The following is a 20,991-nucleotide window of genomic DNA, read 5'->3' as shown; positions in this document are numbered from 1 at the left end:
GCGATGCCGGCGCCATCCAACCATATCTGGTAAGGTATCTAGTAGCACTGTACGTTTGAGCGGTTGAAGCGGTTGAAGCGATTGAAGCGATTGAAACCATTGAAGCCACCAAAGCCACTGACCACAGCTTTGGGAAAGAATGTCGAAAGATAATGCACAGTCTTCTCACAATCGACACTCTTCCTCGGGCAGGAGTTGGACGAAGCGGGCGGTGATCGGGGACTTGCACTGTCGCACTGCCGTGAACGGGAGCTGGCCCAAATAAGCCCTTCTCCGGCGGTCTCTGTCCACTTATTTTCGACCTATCAGTTATCGGTGATGCAGCACGAGACACAACGGGCGCTTTGCCGGTGCCCACGGCATGGGTGCTGCTTGCCCGTCGCACATTGACTGGACTGCGCCAGGACGGAGCGCAGTCCGCAGAAGCCAAGACTTGGAGATAGTGGCTTCTGCCGTGGAACACCCAGAAACAGCAAAGGTCTGGATTGCGCCTCAGCATGGCTTTGGAACAAGTGCAAAAACCGGTTCACCCCAATGTCCACCCGGATAATGTGTAAACAGACGGAAGCAACGAATTGGAAGACGCGGCATGCACCAAGCCCCATGCAAAAGTTGCTGCAGCCTTATTTGCTCGTCTGAATGACCGCCATTCTTCATCGAGGTGCACAGCCTCCCCATGCTACAGCATCTACCCCATATCGTTGCAATCCCTGACATTGTTCCAGGACCCTCAACGTGACATCTCGATCCCACGCTGGAGAAGCTCTCTAAGGAGTCAGGTTCGGCCCGATGACAACATCCTTCATCAGTTTGGGGTATTTGCTAACTCTTGCCCCACAGTTCCGCATTGCAAGTAGAATTAAGAACCGACCAACTATTGCTCAGATCTCGCCTCCTTGACAACGTCGCCGACCTTGCGGCACCTTCGGCGATTACTTGAACCTTGAAACCTAGACATGCCATAGCGTCAATCCTAACAGCATTGAGGTTATGATGGTTGAACTTACCTATGATATCATATGATCGGTGAACAGAAGAGTAATGTATCACCGTGATTCGGCAAGGTGGTATGATGCTGGATCTTTCTCGTCCTCCATTGAAGACAGAAGTCTGGACTCCCATTTTGAAAAGGTTCTAGATCTTCACCTGGTATCAAACGTTGCACTTGCAGTTCCATGTGGTGGAACAAACAATTAGCTCCTTGCATGAGCATCATGACACAAGTCATTCGACTGTGGTACCTGAGTTACATCGCAACTGGTCCGTCACGATATCAACAACGCGTTCAATCTCTGTGCCGACTGCCGAGCCATGATATGTGCGGAAGACACGAGAAACGAAAACTGAGATGTCGTAGACCTCTGTTCTGAGCAGTAGTACTCTCCTTTGTAACGTCCGCAGTCCCGAGTACCCCCACATGGTCGCCGAACATGCCCTTTCTCCGCCTCGCCATGTCTCGATCGATGGAATCGATTGGATCCCATGCTTGAGGGCTACACACCGCCAGGAACCACCACCTCACATCAGAACCTACTCTCGACTGCCCGCGACCAGCTTCCTGTTTTGTTCGCCGCATTTGTTGAGAAGGTGTTGGCGCCTGGCCGAAATCTTGGTACCACGATCCCGTGCCGCTTTCGTATACCCCGACGCCGTCTCCGGACCACACTCTAAGATGTCTTCGAGTGTGTGGGAGAATTGTCGTTGTTGTTGCCTGTAGTGGTGGTCAAATTAAGCTCATACCAAATATAGACGCCTTGGATGGGACTAGAGAAAGGCTGCTCCGTGCCCCCGAGTCCCTGACAGGGGTAGCAAAATAACAACGGCCGTCTTCTGTCTTGGCAGCAACCACAAGGGCCACCATTGCTTGGCGGACATATACATCGATGAATAAATGGTAATGTAAGGGAGTTGCTTGCATTCGGCAGCTCTTTGTGGTGATCTCATGGACATAAATGGGGTCGCACTGTGGTGAAGATCTTGGGACCTGTCAGTTTGACGTCATCCATTTTCGCAAACTATATCAACCTCACAAGTAACAAAAGCACATCTCACAATTCTCAAACCAAGCCAGACCACACTAAACTACCATCACGTTAAATCATTGTTGATTTCGTTCCTGTTGGGTCAAAATTCAAAAATATATCCAGCCAAGATGTCCTCAGCAATCGTGTGCGGCGCAACCGGTATGTAACCCCTTATCATCCCCATCTCTCCAATCCCTCTCACTAACACACCCCCAAGGCATTCTCGGCCGAGAAATCGTCTACCGCCTCGCCTCCAACCCTACAAAATGGAAAACGATCCACGCCCTCTCCCGCTCCAAAAAAGACGACTACCCCTCCAACGTAGTCCACAACCACATCGACCTCCTCCACTCAGCCGAAGACATGGCCAAAGACCTTGCCTCCGTCTCAGGCGAATACGTCTTCTTCGCAGCCTACATGCAAAAGGACAGCGAGGAAGAAAACTGGAAAGTCAACGGCGACATGCTCGCCAACTTCCTCCGCGCGCTCACCCTCACCGGTGCCGCCAAATCCATCAAGCGGATCCTCCTCGTCACGGGGTGCAAGCAATACGGCGTCCACCTCGGCCGCGCCAAGAACCCGATGATGGAATCTGACCCCTGGCTTACGGACCAGAACATCTACCCGCCCAACTTTTACTACAGACAGCAAGATATCCTCCATGATTTCTGCAAGGCTAACCCCCATATTGGATGGAACGTCACTTACCCTAATGATGTGATCGGTTTTGCGAACGGGAACTTTATGAACCTGGCTTCCGGACTGGGGATTTACGCTGCTGTTTGCAAGGAGCAAGGGAGGAAACTGGCTTTTCCTGGGAATGAGGGGTTTTACTCGGGTTTTGACTGCTACACTAGCTCCAAGCTCCACGCGGAATTCTGCGAGTGGGTTGTGTGCGAGGACAAGACGAGGAATGAGGCGTTTAATGTGGTGAATGGGGATGTGCAGACTTGGGAGGATATGTGGCCCAGGCTGGCGAGGAGATTTGGGATGGAGGTTGATCAGGGACAGTTTCAACAAGAGGTTGGGGAATTGGCAGGGAAAGTTGAGATGAATGAGGTGCCGCCTATTAAGGCTTGGGAGAAGGAGTTGGGGTTGGAGGGGAGGGTGAAGAAGAACATGCTGAGTCAGAGGGTGAGTTTGGTCAAGTGGGCGCAGCAGGAGGATGTCGAAAAGGCGTGGAAGAGGTTGGCGGAGAGGGAAGGGTTGCAGAAGGATGGGTTAGAGAAGGGGACGTGGGCGTTTGTGGATTTTGAGCTGGGGAGGGATTTCGATCTGGTGATTAGTATGAGTAAGGCGAGGGAGTTTGGGTGGACTGGGTAAGTTCTTGTGCTTTTGAGGTGATTGTGAATTTAAGCTAACACATTCCGGCTTGTAGATATCAAGATACATGGAAGGCATTCTCGGATGTGTTCGGTGAGCTTGAAGCTGCGAAGGTGCTGCCAAAGAGTCATAAATGAGAGTCCGGTACGCGAGGTCCTTACCAAGACGGGTGGTCAGGCACACATTATGTAGGCCCTCTATTTCACCCGGAGAATCTCCATGGCACTCTATGCTATCAGACCATCTGGTGTAGTACAATCCATTACGGTCAGTCATAAGAAGGTCAATTCATATTGAATCATCTACTACCTGCATCTGATTCAACCTCAGCCCTATCTCTAGTGCAGAATAGACCAAAAAAGATGATGAAGGTTCATTGAATGGACGAGACATGCAGAATCATATCAGTACGGCCAACAGCATATGTAATGGTAAAATATATTGTACATGGGGCGCAGGCTTACCTGCTGGAGATACCTTGGGTATGGGACCGACATCAGGGCAACTGTCCATCAAAGTCACCAAAAAGACTTAATGGTTAGAGCTCATTGTTGGCTAACTCTATGGCAAATTAGCCTGAGAAGCCACGGGATTTGGGTATAAAGAGGCTGGTTGTCGCCAGAAGAACTAATATTCTCTCACCATCACCATCACTACCATCACCGCAGTAAACCCTCTTCAAACAGTTGCTTTCACAATCAGTATCACGAAGATGCGCTTCTCTATCATAGTTTCCGAGGTCATCGCCTTCCTCTAGGTGGCGGTCTTTGCTGCCCCGGATGAGATTAATTACTCCCAGGGAGAATCCCGTTGCTATTCCAGCCAAGCTCATTCCCGAGTCAATCGTCAACGCCACCGCCTTGGGTGTTGATGTTTGGGGTCCAGTCCCTGACGATGCTACAAAAGGTGACGGATTCTACACCGCTACGCCAGGAACCCTCGGCTGGGCCTGGATTCGTGCGCAGCAAGACCTCGGTTCATATGAGGAGGACGTGCTTGAGTCTAGGGGGCTGCTGCCGTCCGCTGCCGTTGAAAAGCGCCAAACCACAAGCATCCTGGTGAACGCATAATCGGGGGATTGGTGTAGGTGCTCACTGACAACAGTCCAATTTCTCGGTTATACAGAAGGCTAACATTTCATCTCCTTCTTCTACCTCCAGGCACCGGCAGCGCCTGGCACTTCACAAACCCAGCATACACCGTCCGCGTGCTTCCCTCCGAGAATTCTTTCTGGTACAGCTTCGGTTTCTAATACCGCACGCTTCGGGCCAACGAAAATGTCCAGCTGAAACGCGGCCCGTACAAGGGTGACAGATCCCAGACGTGGCATGGAACCATCAACGGCCCCACCCAAGGTATGTGCTAACATATCCTCTTTGTTACTTCCAAGTTACAAAGATTGCACGAACCCTTAAAGTACAACTTGCTGACTTGGGTCCAGCCGGTATATGCTGGCAGATTGCATCCACCACCTGCTTCGAGATGAAGCAGACTTGAGCAGCCATCTCCGCGCAACCCATGCTTTACGTTCTTGCCTCTCTCGTTCCCGTCTTGCTGCTTCTTCCTCTTGACGCCGTTTTTGTTCCTTCATTCTCTCTTCGGTTTCTAAGTTTAGTGACACATTAGCGATGTACAAGATAGTTTCATTGGTCCATTGAATGCGAGATACATACCTCGGCCCTTCGGCTTCTTTGGGCCCTGTGGTGCATTGACAGCTGGTGCCGCGGTTGGATCGTAATCATCCTCATAGCCCGGTAACACGTAGACGGGAAGTAGGACGTCATAGTCTTGAAATATGGTTTCAAGCATGTTGAATGCGAGCACAGTTGGGCCGCCTGCTGTCGAGCTGTCAAATTGCACGGCTAGATTAACCGTTCCCACTGCGAAAGACAAGTCCGCCTCGCCTGGAATTATATAAGCTTCATAGACCCTTGTCTCAAGAGGCATTCTTTTGTCAAAACCGAGTTTCTAAGCCAGTTTGCTGCTGATAATTGGCCCGAAGGTGTTGGTGTTATCGTACCCGGCTCTCACCAGTATTGCCGACACACCCGCAAAGTTCGGGAGGTAGATCGTTACATCGTACTTCTATATTCCAAACGCGCCTGTGAGTCTGAGGTTTGTGCCTAAATTTAAGAGGCAATGGTTTGCTTACGTCTCTGGGGAAAGAAGAGCAATACCTTCGGCTGGATTTGTGACTATGGCTCTTTGCTTCGTTGAGTGTCTTGTTGGTTTGTGGAGCAGAATGCTTTTTCGAGCCCCCAGATTGATGAGTTGACTCTTCGGTGTTCAGCAAGATGTACTTGTCGTTCGGGAACAAAGAATTCCCCTCTTCGCCTGGGTAAGAGCCTGATCGCTTAGAAGGACGACTGTGCCGTTTTGCTCCTCTTCCACAAAAGTGCCCGATTCCAAATCATCATGCTGTCCGTAGCCGTAGTGTTGATCAATATCTTTCAATTTGAGTTTTGAAAAGTCCAAATTGAGGTGGGCTTCATAGGGATCGTCTGCATTATCCTCTTCGTTGTCTTCCGGTGCAAGGCTCGAGCAGGTGTTTGACGGCATCGAATCAGGCGTAGATTCGTCTTCATAACTCCCGTTGGGCTGGGAGGGTGCTCCATTTGGCGGATATATCCTTCCTGGGATGAATACCTATCTCTAACGGCTGATTCGTCCTGGCCAAAATTTTCATTCGAAACGAAATACTGATCACCAGAGATGTATTGGCCATAAGGGGGACATCCAATTTGAGGGGGGTAATCTGCTGCGGAGCTGGCACGATAGTAATCCACGTTGTCTGCGTATCCCATAGCCACAGAACCTCCTTGAAAATAAGTGTCCTCATTGACGCCCGAAGACAAATCCGTAGGCCTTGATGCCCACGAATCGCTGGTGGGCGCTGAGGGACCCCATGGCTTGCCTGTGGTTTGAGGAGAACTCCACGGGCCGCCTGTGGGTGGAGGAGGGTTTCATGGGTCCCCGTAATATGGGTTGTTGAACGGTTTGTCAGAGTTCGGAGACGGCATTGTTCCCTTTTCACCTGGTTTGAGCTAGTGACCGGTGATCCTTTCGGACTGGAACGGACGTGAAGTGTTGGTAAAGGATGAACGTCAAGAAGCCTGAGTAACGGCGGGGTAACAGAAGAAACAGAGTGAAGGAGACACACTTTTATTAGGCAGTTCATCGGCAGCCTGGTCTCTCTGCTTTCTCATGTGGGATAGGAGACATGTGTGTGCTGGCCCGGAGATCAGGCTCCTGGTGTCAAAATGGATGTCGCGCTCCCGTCATGAAGATGGAAAGTGCAACTTTCAACGCACCCCGCCCCCATCATTCAGATCCAGCTAGATGTACCTACTAGCAGAAGCATGGCGACGATGATGGATATTCTGGTTGCCCCTTAACTAAAAGAAATAGTTATCATATCCAGACTAGACCTTGTAAATGCAACCACTCATGCTTCCAGCGTTGTCAACCCTCAAGAAGATACCTTAGTCTTAACTGAACCGGGCTACAGTGTACCTTTTTGTTAAGAGCCTACCTACTTTAGTCAGAAGTTGCATGTGCTTCTTAGAAGCAGGCTGCACAATATCTTAGGGCAAGGGAAAGGGCAGTACACCATTCACGTCGTCATATCTCTGCAAAGTGCAAACGTCGTGGAATGAAGGACGGTCAGCCCTGTTTTTCAAGCTTGGCATCTTGTCTGGAAACCTATGAGGTAGGTAGTGAGGTGGTGGCTTATTAGTTGGAACAATCCCATGCTGGTTTCCATTGACCCAAACCTCGACCGGCGAAGAAGAGAGATGATGATTGACCGAAATTCCGACCGGCCGAAGGAAAGCATGTTGCAAATGAAAGCATTGCACACCACCTGCTGCAAGTAAATATGAGGATGTCCATCTCACATCAAGCCGCTTCATGTTGAGTAAGGTAATTGAAGCGACACATGTTTACGTCCTGAGCAAAACGCCGAATTTGTTGAGGCGAAATGCTCTCGAAAGCAACTTACACTTTCAACCATGAACGATCCAAATCCAGCACCAGCACAAACTCCAGTTCAACTCGAAACCGACAACCATGAGAAAAGAGGAGAGCCATCTCGGACTGAGGGCTATGACAGCTAGGCATGGCCATGGGACACCTCCCCGAGATGGCTATTCTAAGACGTTTCCGGGCGCTGTCTGCTGAAGATCTTCTTTATCAACAAGCTGAGCTCCAAGGGTTGGAAGAAAGACTCAGTCGATATCAAGCAAAAGACAAACACTCGGATCATGAGGACCGTAAAACCTATGCTTTGGATTGGGATACTCTTCAACGCTCTGGTGCCGATGATGCCGCCAACGGAAATGTTAGTGCTCAATGGGACACTATCTTGAAGATTCGACCGGGATTAAAGGAATACCACGAAGCTCTCATCCGTCATCGCCAGGTACTTGATCTTGGACCTGCGATTCCCCGCCAGGTCAAAGCAGTTCAAAGTTGGACGGAGCGACCAGATAGGCGCAACATATACTTACTCGGTCCCGACCGAAATATCTGGGAGGATCCCACGTTCCGAGAAGATTTGACATCGCTCGAAGTGCCATCAGAAGAGCAAGCCTTTACCAACTCATTTACCATAGGGCTGGTTCATTAGTATAACCGAGTCATAGGAAGGCGTGTTCATGTAAGCCCCTTGTTGTCTTTTGTGTCCAATACAGAACAAAGCTAACATATATTTTCGGTTTAGAAGCGAATACGCGACAGTTGCTACCGGACACGATAATATACGCCAATGAGGCAATCTACCGAGTACTCAAGATCCTCTGCACTATTGCGGCATCTCTCTTGCCTATCCTCGATATCCATGTCCTATATCATATTCAAACCATGCAGGGACGCATGGGTGCTATTTCAGGACTCACTGCACTCTTCTCCTTCTCGCTAAGCCTTTTCACCTCAGCACCCATCAAAGATGTTTTCGCTGCTACTGCTGCGCAAGTCTACCTAACCTTCATATGGTTGCCCGCATCACCGGCTTCATACTGACTGACGATACTGATGCCTTGATGTTTCTAAATTTGCTGCTGTCCTTGTGGTTTTTGTCGGAACTTCCGACCTCCATCAAGCACATCCGATAGCAACTGACTCTTTCGAAGAACTGCACGCCCACCGAACCATTATTTCTCCTTAAGCTATCACTTGGCTCGTATGCCGGAGCAAGATTAGACTGAGATGGGGAAGACTGAAATTGTCAGTGGGTGGTAAAAGAAGCACTCAGCGGCTCTGAAAGACGAGCAGGCAATGGTATTTGACAGTTCTGATTTGGTTTTCACCTCACTGAGAGGCTGGTTTGGATCTCTTAGAGTTATCATCTTTAAGTAATGACGTAATGTTTAAATCAATTTCTCCTGATGTGTTCTGGCCTTTGAGCAAACTCTAGGTCTGGAATTCCTGGTGATACCTGATGGAAAGAGGCCTTGTAAGAGAGTCAGCCTCCTCAGGAGACGGGGAGCTTTAAAAGATGCCTTAGCTGGAAGGTATCAAATAAGCATGTATAAGCCTTTTAAACCAGTCGGGGGTGGTCTTCACATAATCGAGAAGTATTCCTATTCTTCCTCGAAGCTTTGATATTATGTCAAATTTCTATTCCCTTCAGGCTGTTTTGGATGTGCCCATGAACCCCTGGCCTCCAACTTCAGGCAGCTCAAGGCAGCCCAGGCAACCACATCTTGGCACTCCACTTTGACCCCTGAGCCCCCGACAGCATCATCAGCATGAGGTCGACCAGAAGATGGATAAAGAAGCCCCGATGCGCCAGGTTTTCCTGTTCATCATGTAGATAAACGCAAACCCACCTCACCAATCTCAGCCCCAACAAAAACCACCCACCATGTGCCGCATCATCAACGGTATCCACCAGCCATGCTGGGCCCCCCCTTCCTTCTGGCAACACCAAAATGCCCTCCAAAAAGCAACCAAAAAGAAACCGCGATCAAGACAAAGCACCCGAGCCTACCGCACGAAACTTCAAAATGCCCTCCTCCGCTCGTCAGCCTCATCCACCCTCCTCAAACGCCCCAACGACCTCCTGCCTCGCCCCCTCCTCACTTTGGACGCCTCAGACAAACTATCCAACCACCCCACCCTCCTCCGTGACATCCTAGCCAAATCTCTCAGACATGACAACCACGTCAGCGGCAAGCCCACAGACCAACCGATATGGCAGTCCCTCCTCTCTATCCTCGAGTCTGAACTCCCAAAGGACAACGCCACAGAGCCAATATGGACAGCTCAAGAGATAGAGCTCATCCAGCTGCCTAACCAGCTTCTGAAGGGCCAGGAGGAGATTATCTTGCACCCGACATGGAGACGTTTCCCTGACGCGGCCGGGACGAGGAAACTTGTCGCTGAGGCGGCGATGTCCCAGGGTGTTGCGAACAAGTCGCCCAAGCTCATGGAGCTGTTTTGGACGGGGGGACGGTTCAGACGTACAAGAAAGGCTTTGACGATTGTCGTGACTGAAGGTTCCGTGTCTTGAGGGATTGACAGTGGAATATGCTTGGAAAATTATACAGTCGTAACTCACAAGCACAGAACCCAGCGGATGCAACAAGTTTATAGGATGGTTTAGATAGTATAAAAAAGACGTTCTTGAGTAATCCACACAGTTCTATCCAACGAGACCGCATGGCCGCTGACATCATGAGAAGACTGCAAGGCATAGAAAACCCAAAACAACCCTCGAACTTACCCCCAGGGGTCAGTCACCTTTGCTCCCGCTGAAAAGACTCCACGCCCAGAGCCAGCCTCAACTGTGTTTGCAACTACAATCGCATGCCGCGCGTGTAACTACCGTGCTCGAACTCAACCCACGTCTGTTGATGCTGGGCGAAAACTAATGCAGACTACTACTGGGGATAAGGGTCTAGAAAGATATCAGCAGGGCCACCAAAGACAGTCATAGAGGACGGATATCTAGTCGTAAGCATTTAAAAGTTGATTTGCAGAGATTGTAAGATAACAGAGGGCGTTTCTAGTACCTTTCAAGGCCTTGACCTCAAATTGCAGTGTCTATCTTTCTCTCCACGACGTGCTGGCTAGTCGAGAAGCAATAACGGTACATTAGACAAAAAAAGGTCCACAACTGCCGTATTATCTCCCTGCCGACGCTTTCACCGACAGCATATCTTGCTCCCAGCCCTTCATCAAACCCCCAAACTAGCCCTTCCTCTCAACTCCGTCGTTCAAGAAATCCCGCCCAAAAGACACCAGCACTAAACCCCTTCCGCTCCAAGTCCGTCCCCAAACTTCCAACCCCAAAGAAATATAATAGCATCATTATGAATTATATGTAAACCTTAAAAGTCGTCTTATGTGTTGTGTGTTTTCGCGTGAGCGTGTCGATATGGGTGTCATGTGTAAAAAAGGGGTATCTGTTTGCAAATCCATCCTGGCTGCCAAAATGCGCCAAGTGTTTTGCAGCATGTGTTCAATAATGATATACACAGTCGAAAAAGAGTCGAAATATGAGATAAGCAAGGTGGGTATGCCGCCAGTTTGGCGATACGTGAATAAATTATTGTAGCATGGCAAAACACCAATCGGTTGTTGCCGCATGGCCGGTCTTGAGGTCGGTCTTCATGTAGCAGCGGTGCTCCTTGCCCGTGTCGCCGGGGAGAAACCCCCATCCGACGGCAGTGCACTGGTCAAACGAAGCGCAGCTGTTCATGCAATCCGCCATGGAGGCCGTGTACATGTGGGTTAGATCACGAGCAGAGGTGCTTCCGTGGTAATCGATGCCGCAGAGGCGAAGGAAGCGTTTGTGGGAGCCCGGGACTTGATACATGGTGTTGTTTGCCGCAGGGCAGTCAGAATGAGGGTTTGGCGGTCGGTAAGGGACACTGAGCGTAGAGGAAGAGACTGTTGAAGAAGTGTGTGCGTCTGAAGATGTCGATGATGTAACGGAGGGGTCAGGATTGAGTGTTGCTGACGGTGTTGGCGTGGGACTGGAGCCTATCACCGAGACTGGCGGCGTGGTGGAGGACTCGGCCTGTTCCTGAGCTTCCGCAGACTTGCGAGCCATTGTTACGCCAACGCCAACGCCCACGCCCACGGCAACGCCTATCATAATCACGATTGCAACCGCGATGATAATCCAGAGAAGCTTTCTCCTGGCGACTGGGCTCATTGTCTCGTCATCGCTCCAGTTGCTCCTCTGGGGTTGAAGATGAAGCCGACGTTCGCTTTCGGGAATTCCTCCGGCGCTGGATGCCAGAGCTATCCTGCCGCTGGCGGCATCATTCCCATACCCCTTCTCATCCGGCCTGTATGGCGGAGGTGTGGGCTCGCGGTAGAAGGTATACTGAGCTAGGTTTGCTGTATCGGCCGTGTTCGCAATGCTGTTCCGATCTTGGTTCCGAGCTGGAGCGATGCTTTCGTTCTCATCCCAAAACACAGCCGGACCTGGTGGCGGTGAAGGCTCGTCATCTTGGAGTCGTCTTGGGTTGTGCTGGTAGATGACAGGTTCTGGGCCCTCCTCAGCAAACCGTACACGGTGTTGGATGTGGTCGTTGTCGTTGGTGTTGGCGATGTCGTCAGGGTGGGACGGGGTTCCCTGGCGCGCTGAGGGCTCCGTCATGATTCGGTTATACCCGCGGGTCCATCTCGCTCAGTCAATGTTGTTCGCAGCCCCTCAATCCCGTCACACAATCGTCGGCCGACTTCGCGATGCTGATTGTTTGTCACTTAAGGGCGCCGGAGCGCGTTGCCGGAGTGCAAGACGAGAAAAAGGAAAGAAAGGGAGAGAATGGATTCTCGTCATGCAGCACAATGGAAAACGCAAGGTGGGCAGAATGAACCCCAACCCATGTCAACGCAATTTCGCGAAGATTGGATCGCGAGCGCCGCGCTTTGACCTTGCGACTTTGGATGCGGGCCCCTGTGGTATTCAGTGTGGGGGGGCTGCAACACCAACACGTTTTTAGAGGTTTGCGGAAACTCTCCGTGATGCTGCATGTTGGGAGCGGCGTGTGCGGCACCTGAGAGGCGAGAACGTTGCAGGTTGATGGATGACGGGTGACAAACGACGGGTGTTCGTGGGTGGGATATCGCGTTTTATGTCTTGGAATAGAAAGAAAAGACGGTGTTCTGTAAATCTGGTTGTTGATTGAGTGTTGGAATACCGACGCTTTGCTTTGTATATGATACGGTTAAGGGCCAGAACTGCCAACCCGGTGTCCTTCTTGTGACAAAACAGCAAACTGAAGTGTGTTCAGTTACATATACACTGACTGCCACTGAGGATAATAATCATCTGTGCAAGTCCTCTGTGCTGATATTCTACCAAAGGTTTCCACCTGTATTCATAAACCAGTGGCACACCTCCATACAATGAACTTTTCTTTCCAAAGAAAAACGCTCGATAATCCCACAGCCCAAGGTATCCTCAAGCTGGACCATTTGGGGGACGCTCTGAGACAGGACTAGTGTCAATCTGGATTCATATTAAGTCACAAGCTTATCAAGCCTCAGAGAATCGATATCGCTCTTGGTAGCAGTGTCTTGATCTTCCAAAGACTGAGATTTCGTTTTGCTCTCAGTCTTTTCATCCCCTTTCTTTTCAGTATCTTGTTGGCCCACTTCTTCTTTTCCCGCCTCCTCGATAGGGCCTCGCTCACACACATCGTGTGTCTGTTGATCTTCTCTCAGGTATATGCTGGTGCTTGAGAAAATGTAATCGAGATCCGGAAAAGGGAGCTTGTGATAGTTGTCCTCCAACTTGAAAAAACGATGGAGATGCCCTGGTCTCTCCTTGGTGCCATCTACCACCCGTAGCCATTCATCCAAGCCGGTACCAATGAAAACGGTCGGCAGAGATTTTCTCATGGCCAGGTTGCAGATTTCAAGTTCGAGATGTATGGCATAGAGCAGTGTGTTCTCATCAACAAGATCGAATCCAGCTGGACTGTCAACGGCCTCGAGATCGAGTTTGCTGCAGAATTCCTTATCAATTTGTGTAAATCGGGGCTCTTGAATGAAACACTTGATTTCTTGGTTTGTTTTAGATCCTGATCCCTTCTTGATTAGCCCCCATCTGTGAGTTGCACCAGTCCATCATGACCCACGAATTGTATTGATAATGGCACAGAATGCAGCTGTCTGCATGTGAGCTGTCCACCTTGCTTGAGAACTGCCATCGGCTGGATCATATGGTCCTGTCCCTAGACACACTGCCCTGGTAATGCGTGGTAGTTGTTGGCGTGATGAGAGAGCCGAGTCGAGGAGTCTCTCTAGTTTCTGCCAGCATGCAGACTGCTCGAATTTTCTGGTCACACCGCCGTGGTATTTTGAGAGATCACCAATAGAGTATTCTGGATTTGGGTTTGGCTGCAGATTGTCCGAAGGAGCCTTCTCATCAGCCACTGGCTTGGATACATGGCGAAGTTTTCTGCCTTTCCGCTTGACCTGATTCCACTCGGCTCCGGTGTCAGCCATGATGTGTCAGACGTGCTCGAAAAGGATCCTGAAAATTGATAGACTGAAATGGTTCACAAAAGCTCCAAGTTTGCAAGTCGCTCCAATCACCAGCTCTCCTGCAGGGTTTCCCGTGTAGAAGCAAGCCAAACCGAGGGGCAGTTGTGCGATAAGAAATACGATAGGCAGAAACATGTTCACCGCCTTCCGTGTTCAAACTGTCTCTGGTTTATGCGGGGAAGATCTCAGGGTTGGGATTGGCCCACTTAATCGCGATGCTTCCCACAATCCACTGGGCACTGAGCCTGGTCAGGCTGGTTTTGTCAGGGACTCATGAATCCTCATCATATCGAACAGAGGAAATGCCTTTTGCTTCCTGCTATTCATTGATTCTGATTTACGCCCATTTCTATTCCGAATTTATGACATCTTCACCAGACATGCCGAGCTCGGGTACCAGCAGTCAGCTTACTTCATATATGGGCTGCAGAAGCGTTACACACACCAGACTGTTGACGCGGCCACTATTTTGGCCATCCCGCGATGCAAGTCATTCGTCCGAGCATCCGGCTCTCGAGAACACCAGAAAGCTCCCGCCACCAATGTGTATAGGTAGGGCTGTTTCGTAGTCAATCAGCTTTCACCCAAGCTGGCCGTGATTCACTGATCTACAGTGGCTGCGCATTTTGAGGGCCAGAATGGCAGAACCGAAGAATGCATCCCAGTCAGAAATAGCTCTTCGCAGAGTCGCACTGCATCGAGAACCGATACCACACTCCCGCGGAAAAGAATTTGGTCGAGGGTTTTTGCTGAAGGGAGAGAGAATCCGAGGGTTGACAGATCGCCCCTAAACCGTTCGCATGCCCGATCTTGATTGGTTCCCAGACACATGGCTGGGCGCTTAGCTGTGAGGAAAGGTTGGAGGAGAGACGGCACACAGTGGAGATGGCTCTGTGATCAGTTTGATGTGACTGGAACCCCAGCCAAGCACCACCAGCCTTTCTGTGCAACCTGCTGGTGTAGCACGATGGCAGAAAGTCCCAAAATCTCTCTCATCAGGACCCCGCATCACGGCTCCGGAGCGACACTGCAGGTCTAAATCAGTGTGGGCTGGTGTGTCAGTCGAAACTACAGTTGCGCTTCTACGAAGATCGCCGTTCTAGATTTTCCCAAGATGCACTAAGAATTCGATGTCCAGGCCAGCTCCCCATTGTTCTCAATTGGGAGAGCCGTCGGTGTTAAATGGTGATAGTATGCAGATTCGAGCATGAAGGCTTGACGATATCGCCCCAGGTTAGCGACTTGCCCAGCAGCCGAGCGGCCACCTTTGCCCGCTCATTGGCCGTGGGCTCCCTTCATGGCAGGGGGTCGGCAGGGTCGGCATGCACAGCTCGCACCCCTTCAAGCTTTTTTGTGCCCTCTGAGTGGTCGGGATGCTCAGGTGCATGCTGCTGCCAAAAAGCCGCCCAGATTGCTTGCTGTGCCCGTTGGTGCTTCGGCATGGCAAAGTCGGGTCACGGCGGTGGAAGGGTGTGAAGGTGACTGGGCCTGGGGGGGTGACAGGGACCACTGGGCGGCTGGAGAGGAGAGGGGAATGGCTGCATACATAGGGCCGATGGGTCACCACCACCAGATATTACCCTCCCGTCCGCCCAGCACGACCTGTTCTTCTGGCCTTTTCCCTGCTTCTTATTTCTGCGGTTGTCTTTCTTATACCGAATTCACAAATCTCAACTCCAGATACAGACGTTCCGTCGGTCAACACTGGGACCACCAGACCAGGACAGTGATCCAGATATTGATCGGCAAAGAACTGGCGATCTAGAAGGAGGAATTGAGACATTCGACTGAGAAGGTTTTCTTGGAGAAAAAGAAGAGCCGGAATTGAAAGGGAAAGCCCTCGTGAGGCTCTGATCACGCAAAACTTTGGTTACACATTCACATATCGCATCCAACGACACACTTCGCCAAAATGCTCACATCAACGTTTCTCACGGCTCTGACAACAGCCGCTGTCGCCTCTGCTCACATTGTCATCACATATCCAGGATGGAGAGGCAACAACCTCATCACCAACAAAACCTTCCCATACGGCATGCAATGGATGTATCCATGTAAGCTCCCCTCCCCATCTTTCTCATCTCAGGCTGCCCCTCCCCCGTTACACAATCCAAGACATGAATTGCTAACTTTTCTCCCCTAGGTGGCGGCATGGAAGTAACAACAAACCGAACCTACTGGTCAACAAAAGGCGGCGCCATCGCCTTCCAACCCGGCTGGTTCCAAGGCCACGCAACAGCAATGGTCTACGTCAACATGGGTTTCGGTACTGAAGGCCCCGAAGATGGACCACCGGGCGGTCCCCCCAACATGTCTTTCCCCATGGTTCCCCCCTTCCAACTCCTCGGCCCATCAAAGAACCCGTATCCCGGCACCGTCTGCCTCCCTCAAGTACCACTGCCAGTGAACGCGACGGTCAAGGCTGGCGACAATGCCACAATTCAGGTTGTTGAGTTGGCCGTACATGGCGCTGCTCTCTACTCGGTACGTTCCCATCCTCTCGATGCTTTCATCACGTAGGGCGATGGATACTAACAATACCGGCAGTGCGTCGACATCACATTTGTCGAACCAGGCGATTCGAGACTGGCCGAGGTCAACGAGACCAACTGCTTCAACAGCACCGACATCGGCGTCGCGGACGTGTACACCCTCACCCTTCGGGCTTCCGGACAAGGAGCGGTCAACCTCACCAGTGACGCGGCACGATCTATGACTATCAGCGGCTCAACTCTTGCATGGCTCGGCTACGTCCCACTCGCTCTCGGCGGTTTGTGGGCGCTGCTATGATGTGACCCGTCACAATTTTGGCAGGCGGGTTGCGTGTGTCACTGTTTGGCACTTTGTATATTTTTGATCCTGAAGGCAAAACCAGGATCTCGTGTCGGCATTTCTGGACGGCGTTTAAGGCGAGAGGGTGAAGGAAAGATATTTATTTTTGGGAGGGTACTATATCTGCCCGGTTTTGTGCTGTGATATAAACCTTTTTTTTTTTTTTTTTTTTTTTTTTTGGGAATTTTCTTTTCTCGTTGTTTAATATTTTCTCACTTACAACTTTTTTCCCTCTTGTCACAGAGAGCTGGGAGAGGAGCAGACTGTTACTCAAGGCAGAGAGTAGACAGGATCACAAACTGAGGCTGTTTTTATGCTACCTCGAATAGAAATTGTCAGAAAAGGCAGCTGCAAAAATTCGAAACAATTCTGAACAAAACACTGGATTGTCTTGCTTGGTACGATTTTACATTGACCAACCCACATCTCATCTCCAACCATCTTACCTCCGGATTTCGGGAACCCCATCCATCCAACCATCCAGTAAACCACCCAAGAGTCCTCCCCAATGTGAGAAAGCTGTAGCAGACAGAGTCAGCATCAACCTTGAAGCACCAAAACCCCCTCATCAGCCGCCGCCCAAATGCCGAATTAAAGTGACAAGCTTTCTCCGCCCAGGTTTCGGTTTCAGTGGCGTGTTCAGTTTAGGGAGTAAAGCGGCTCAAATCACGTTTTCCGTCACCGTTGCGCCGGGCGCCAGCAGATACACTTCTCACACCACCACCCACCACACCAGCCAACAACAGTCCCGCAAGTCAAGTTTCCTGATGTCTGACAGACAACCGGGGGGGGGCCGGGTGGCTTCAGGGGCTATTTTCGTAGAGCAACGGGAAGGCATCTTTACCCCCGAACAGGTGAGCGAGAAAGGCGACAGAACTTGATAGCGACTACGTGAGACAAGAGTAGACTGTCACTATACTGAAACTAAGTGGGATAACATCTCGTTGCCTCCTACTAACCCATGTCTGTAACATCAAAGGCTCTAATCTCTGTCCCTAAGTACTGTAACTCTTTCCTCCATCCCTTCCCTTTTCGCCCTCCGCGTCGGACCTCTGCTGTACTAGCAAAGCATTAGAGGTAGCTGGGTAACCTCATATATACAATATTCCCTCACACTTCATTCACCACGTGTCACACTTATTGCCTCAGATAACCATAGCACTCCTTTGCCAACGACTTGATCCTCTCCTCTCCCGACTTCTTGGCCGCTTCACCAATCGCCTCCCCAACCTCGAGGGCCTTGGCTACCTGTTGGGCCTGGCCACCGGTGGAAAGAACCATGCCAAGCGTCATGACTGCGCGGAAGAGGACCTCAGCATCCCTCTGTCTGCTGATAACAGCCGCAGCAATCTCACAGATGTTGGAGATGACGGTGAAGTTGACCGTGCTGCGTTCGTTGAAGCCCAAGCAAGCAAAGTTGAAAATTGCGGACGTCAAGGCGATTTGGACGTTGTTGTTCTCTGCCCCAATGGGACTTAGGCCTTCTCCGAGACCAGCAATTCTGCCGAGCACGGTCGTAATGTTGGTAGCGTCCGATGTGACCAGCTGTCTCCCCTCGAGTGTAGTGAACAGGTTGGTAATGGTCCGGAGTGCCATCATGACATTGTTGGGGTTGACGGTAGAAACATCAACCCCGTGAGCTAACTCGGTTAAAGGGGTGTCGGTTTGAATTGGTGACTGAACATCGAGCGCGCTTCTGAGCGCAGTGTTAGCGATATCGCCGCCTCTGGGATCGGTCACAGTGGCGACACCCGGCCAGGTGACTAAGCACCGAAGTGCGTCGAGAGCAGGAAGTCGATCGCTGTACGGCCACTGTGTGGCGATGCTCAAAACAATCTGGGTCGCGTCGTTGAGCGCTGGGGGTAACTTCCCCTTCTGACTCGCAGCTTGCACTCCCATGGTAGCTTGGAGAGCATGCTCGACAACGTTGAGGCCACTCGGGTTCATGGAAATGCGCTTATTGCCAGCAAGGATATGCTTCTCATTAAGGCTTTTGAGCTTCTTCAACACAGGCTCAGACTTGGCTACCGTAAGGGCGAGGTAGTCTGTATGCGGCAAGAACTTGGTCGACGGTTGTGATGATTGATCAGCTGCGGACTGGGCTTCTGTCCCATATGGATCAGCCAACCCTGAGGATTGGCCAATCGTCGCACCTTGGGTATTCGAAGTGATAAATTGGGCCACTTGGTCGAGATATGATATTGGCAGCTCGTTGTCACCCAAGAACTTGGTTGCTGCCTCGTAAGGGTTTTGAGAAAGGTTGTAAGGGAGCTTGAGTGGCGGTGCCCCCTCCTTGATATCAACGTCGAAAACATAGTCGTATTCTTGGCCGTTATATGGAACCTTGCGGCCGGTGCTGCCAGTCGAGTCGACGACTGTGCCGACATGGATCCATCGCTGCTCACCTGTTTGACGTTAGTGTCTGAGCTCCTGAGTTGCATATCATGTCAAATAACCGACCTCGTGACCACTGGTAGGCACCGATTGTGCCATTCTCCTCCAAAACCGTCTTCACTTGCCCATCTTTCTGGCCCACGTTGGTTTGGAGCCAAGTGTGGGGATCCAGCTGTTCCTTATTGATCGAAGGCCCGAGCTGCTGTTGTGGTATCGCCGATGTACGAACAGCCTCCTCGAACTGGACCAAAGCCTCAGCATCCGCCGCCCGGTCCGGGTTACGGGTAAAAACTCGGACTGTATGGTCACTGGCACCTGACACAATGTCTCCATTCTCAGGGCACACGGCTACCGTCCATACTGAGATCGCAGGGTGCGTGATTGTCTGGACACACTCTGACCCCTTCCATACCCGGACTGTTCGGTCCTCACCACCACTGACAATCTCGCCGTTGGGAAGACAAGCGAGGGAGTAGATGAAGCTATCGTGGCCACGCAATTCTCCGACCTCCGTACCGTCTAACTTCCACAGCCTGATGATGCCGTCATTGTCGGCGCTGGCGAAGTCGGCCCCACTTGGGTGCTTCTTCAGACCAGTTGGAAGTTTGCACAAGGCGCGCACAACGGAATTGGTTGTGAGAGTGCGTCTTGGTTCTACTTCGTTGTTATTGTTGACCTTTCGAATGTCATAGATGCGGATGTGGGCATCGGCACTGCCAGTAATGACCGTGTTCTCATCGAATGCCAAGACCGTCCAGATGGTCTTCACTTCACCATCATGGGCAAGCTGGGCAGCCTGCTCCCACTTGTCCGTTCTCCAAATGATGGCTTTGCCATCCCACCCTCCGGACACCAGATATTTCCCGGCTGGAGAAACATCAAGGGTGCAGACGTTGTGGCCATGGCCTACGAGAAGGCGATCGGCATTGTCGGTTGAAGTTAGGCTTGGGCGCCTGACTTCGATGATGGCCTCGTACCCGGCGGAAATGACTAGGCCCTCGGGCCACTCCGAAGATGGCGGCAAGAAAGCAACCGAGTTGATATAGCCATGTCCCTGGCTGGCGATAGTTTCATCAAATGTCGGGGGTTGCGGGGCAGTCTTGCGCCAGAGACGGACGGTTCTATCGCGGGAGGTCGAGACAACGAGATTCGCGGAAGGGAACGCAACGGCACGAACCTAAGTGGTCGTTAGTTGAACGAGTCATGAAGAAATTAGTTGGAAACGCACATCAGCTTCGTGCCCCTTCAGTTGGGCCGAGAGCTTGAAGTCCGGCATCTCGATCTCGGTTGGGCTCTCTGGGAGCTTAGGTAGGCGGGGTATCGTAGCGATGGGTGTCAGTCAATGAAAGTGCTGGTGGAGCAATGACGGCAGCAGGTGTTCGTCGCGAGGCTGGTTGTCGATGCAGCTCCTGCGATAACTTGAGATGGTTTGAAAAAAGATTGACTGGGAAACTCGAGTAATGGAGCTGCCGATTTGTAAGGCTAACAGTGAATAGTGGGAATGGAAATGGTTGGAAGACGAAAGTCCGCAAGCTGGTTGCTCCTGGAGGGGTTGAACAGCGGCGTGGCTGCGGATGGGGTGACGGGTCCCAGGGGAAGCTCCCATCTCCAGCACGGGCCTTCTTGGAGCTCCATATCTGTCAGGCTTCAATATCATGAGGTGGCCTACATGCAGAACAAGGAGGCATGTTTTTTCTTTCGTCTCATCATAGCAATATCTACATATATATGGGCCCTTGTAGGTTTCAGGGTTTTGTTGGGATGTCTACAAGACCACGTTCCATATTCATAGTCTTCCAAGTACCTAGGAAGTCAGATAAGGTTAGAGCCAGGATGGTTGCCGAGCGATCCTCTGATGCTCGCTGATGTCTCTGATGTCGTAATGTTGCTGGAGGACACCAGCCATACTTGC

At 51.1% G+C, this 20,991-nt stretch overlaps 9 protein-coding genes across 9 annotated transcripts; 5 read left to right on the top strand and 4 right to left on the bottom strand.

Moving 5' to 3' along the window:
* Nucleotides 1–486: 486 nt before the first annotated feature.
* Nucleotides 487–3,836, top strand: QC761_116120 (uncharacterized protein). The gene is made up of 5 exons (XM_062874882.1): nt 487–661; nt 726–779; nt 841–2,183; nt 2,242–3,343; nt 3,403–3,836. Exons 3-5 carry the CDS (start codon nt 2,153–2,155, stop codon nt 3,482–3,484), a joined length of 1,215 nt encoding a protein of 404 aa, XP_062738088.1. The 5' UTR covers nt 487–661; nt 726–779; nt 841–2,152; the 3' UTR covers nt 3,485–3,836.
* QC761_0018040 (uncharacterized protein) lies at nt 823–1,904 on the bottom strand (the record flags this gene model as incomplete). Its single annotated transcript, XM_062872043.1, has 2 exons — nt 1,008–1,904; nt 823–950 (listed from the first exon to the last, which is right to left on the bottom strand). The coding sequence occupies exons 1-2, from the start codon at nt 1,120–1,122 to the stop codon at nt 823–825; spliced, it is 243 nt and encodes an 80-aa protein (XP_062738089.1). The 5' UTR covers nt 1,123–1,904.
* Nucleotides 3,837–4,126: 290 nt separating the features above from the next.
* On the top strand, nt 4,127–5,118 carry QC761_116110 (uncharacterized protein; the record flags this gene model as incomplete). The annotated part of the gene is made up of 3 exons (XM_062874881.1): nt 4,127–4,405; nt 4,633–4,702; nt 4,789–5,118. 3 exons carry the CDS (start codon nt 4,127–4,129, stop codon nt 4,842–4,844), a joined length of 405 nt encoding a protein of 134 aa, XP_062738087.1. The 3' UTR covers nt 4,845–5,118.
* A 2,346-nt stretch (nt 5,119–7,464) lies between these two features.
* QC761_116105 (uncharacterized protein) lies at nt 7,465–7,974 on the top strand (the record flags this gene model as incomplete). Its single annotated transcript, XM_062874880.1, has 1 exon — nt 7,465–7,974. The coding sequence occupies one exon, from the start codon at nt 7,465–7,467 to the stop codon at nt 7,972–7,974; it is 510 nt and encodes a 169-aa protein (XP_062738086.1).
* A 1,236-nt stretch (nt 7,975–9,210) lies between these two features.
* On the top strand, nt 9,211–9,858 carry QC761_0018000 (uncharacterized protein; the record flags this gene model as incomplete). The annotated part of the gene is made up of 1 exon (XM_062872042.1): nt 9,211–9,858. One exon carries the CDS (start codon nt 9,211–9,213, stop codon nt 9,856–9,858), a length of 648 nt encoding a protein of 215 aa, XP_062738085.1.
* Nucleotides 9,859–10,896: 1,038 nt separating this feature from the next.
* Nucleotides 10,897–11,958, bottom strand: QC761_116100 (uncharacterized protein; the record flags this gene model as incomplete). The annotated part of the gene is made up of 1 exon (XM_062874879.1): nt 10,897–11,958. One exon carries the CDS (start codon nt 11,956–11,958, stop codon nt 10,897–10,899), a length of 1,062 nt encoding a protein of 353 aa, XP_062738084.1.
* Nucleotides 11,959–12,824: 866 nt separating this feature from the next.
* QC761_116090 (uncharacterized protein) lies at nt 12,825–14,624 on the bottom strand (the record flags this gene model as incomplete). The annotated part of the gene is made up of 3 exons (XM_062874878.1): nt 14,299–14,624; nt 13,445–14,241; nt 12,825–13,387 (listed from the first exon to the last, which is right to left on the bottom strand). The coding sequence occupies exons 2-3, from the start codon at nt 13,812–13,814 to the stop codon at nt 12,825–12,827; spliced, it is 933 nt and encodes a 310-aa protein (XP_062738083.1). The 5' UTR covers nt 13,815–14,241; nt 14,299–14,624.
* Nucleotides 14,054–17,088, top strand: QC761_116080 (uncharacterized protein). The gene is made up of 4 exons (XM_062874877.1): nt 14,054–14,405; nt 14,499–15,907; nt 15,997–16,337; nt 16,401–17,088. The coding sequence occupies exons 2-4, from the start codon at nt 15,766–15,768 to the stop codon at nt 16,641–16,643; spliced, it is 726 nt and encodes a 241-aa protein (XP_062738082.1). The 5' UTR covers nt 14,054–14,405; nt 14,499–15,765; the 3' UTR covers nt 16,644–17,088.
* Nucleotides 17,089–17,538: 450 nt separating this feature from the next.
* Nucleotides 17,539–20,888, bottom strand: lub1 (WD repeat protein Lub1). Its single transcript, XM_062874876.1, has 3 exons — nt 20,308–20,888; nt 19,146–20,256; nt 17,539–19,090 (listed from the first exon to the last, which is right to left on the bottom strand). Exons 1-3 carry the CDS (start codon nt 20,353–20,355, stop codon nt 17,823–17,825), a joined length of 2,427 nt encoding a protein of 808 aa, XP_062738081.1. The 5' UTR covers nt 20,356–20,888; the 3' UTR covers nt 17,539–17,822.
* Nucleotides 20,889–20,991: the final 103 nt, after the last annotated feature.

The sequence above is a fragment of the Podospora bellae-mahoneyi genome, assembly GCF_035222275.1.
Source record: "Podospora bellae-mahoneyi strain CBS 112042 chromosome 1 map unlocalized CBS112042p_1, whole genome shotgun sequence".
Classification (NCBI taxonomy): Eukaryota; Fungi; Ascomycota; class Sordariomycetes; order Sordariales; family Podosporaceae; genus Podospora; species Podospora bellae-mahoneyi.
The sequence above is the reverse complement of the archived record's forward strand: the minus strand, read 5'-3'. Positions and strand labels throughout refer to the sequence as shown.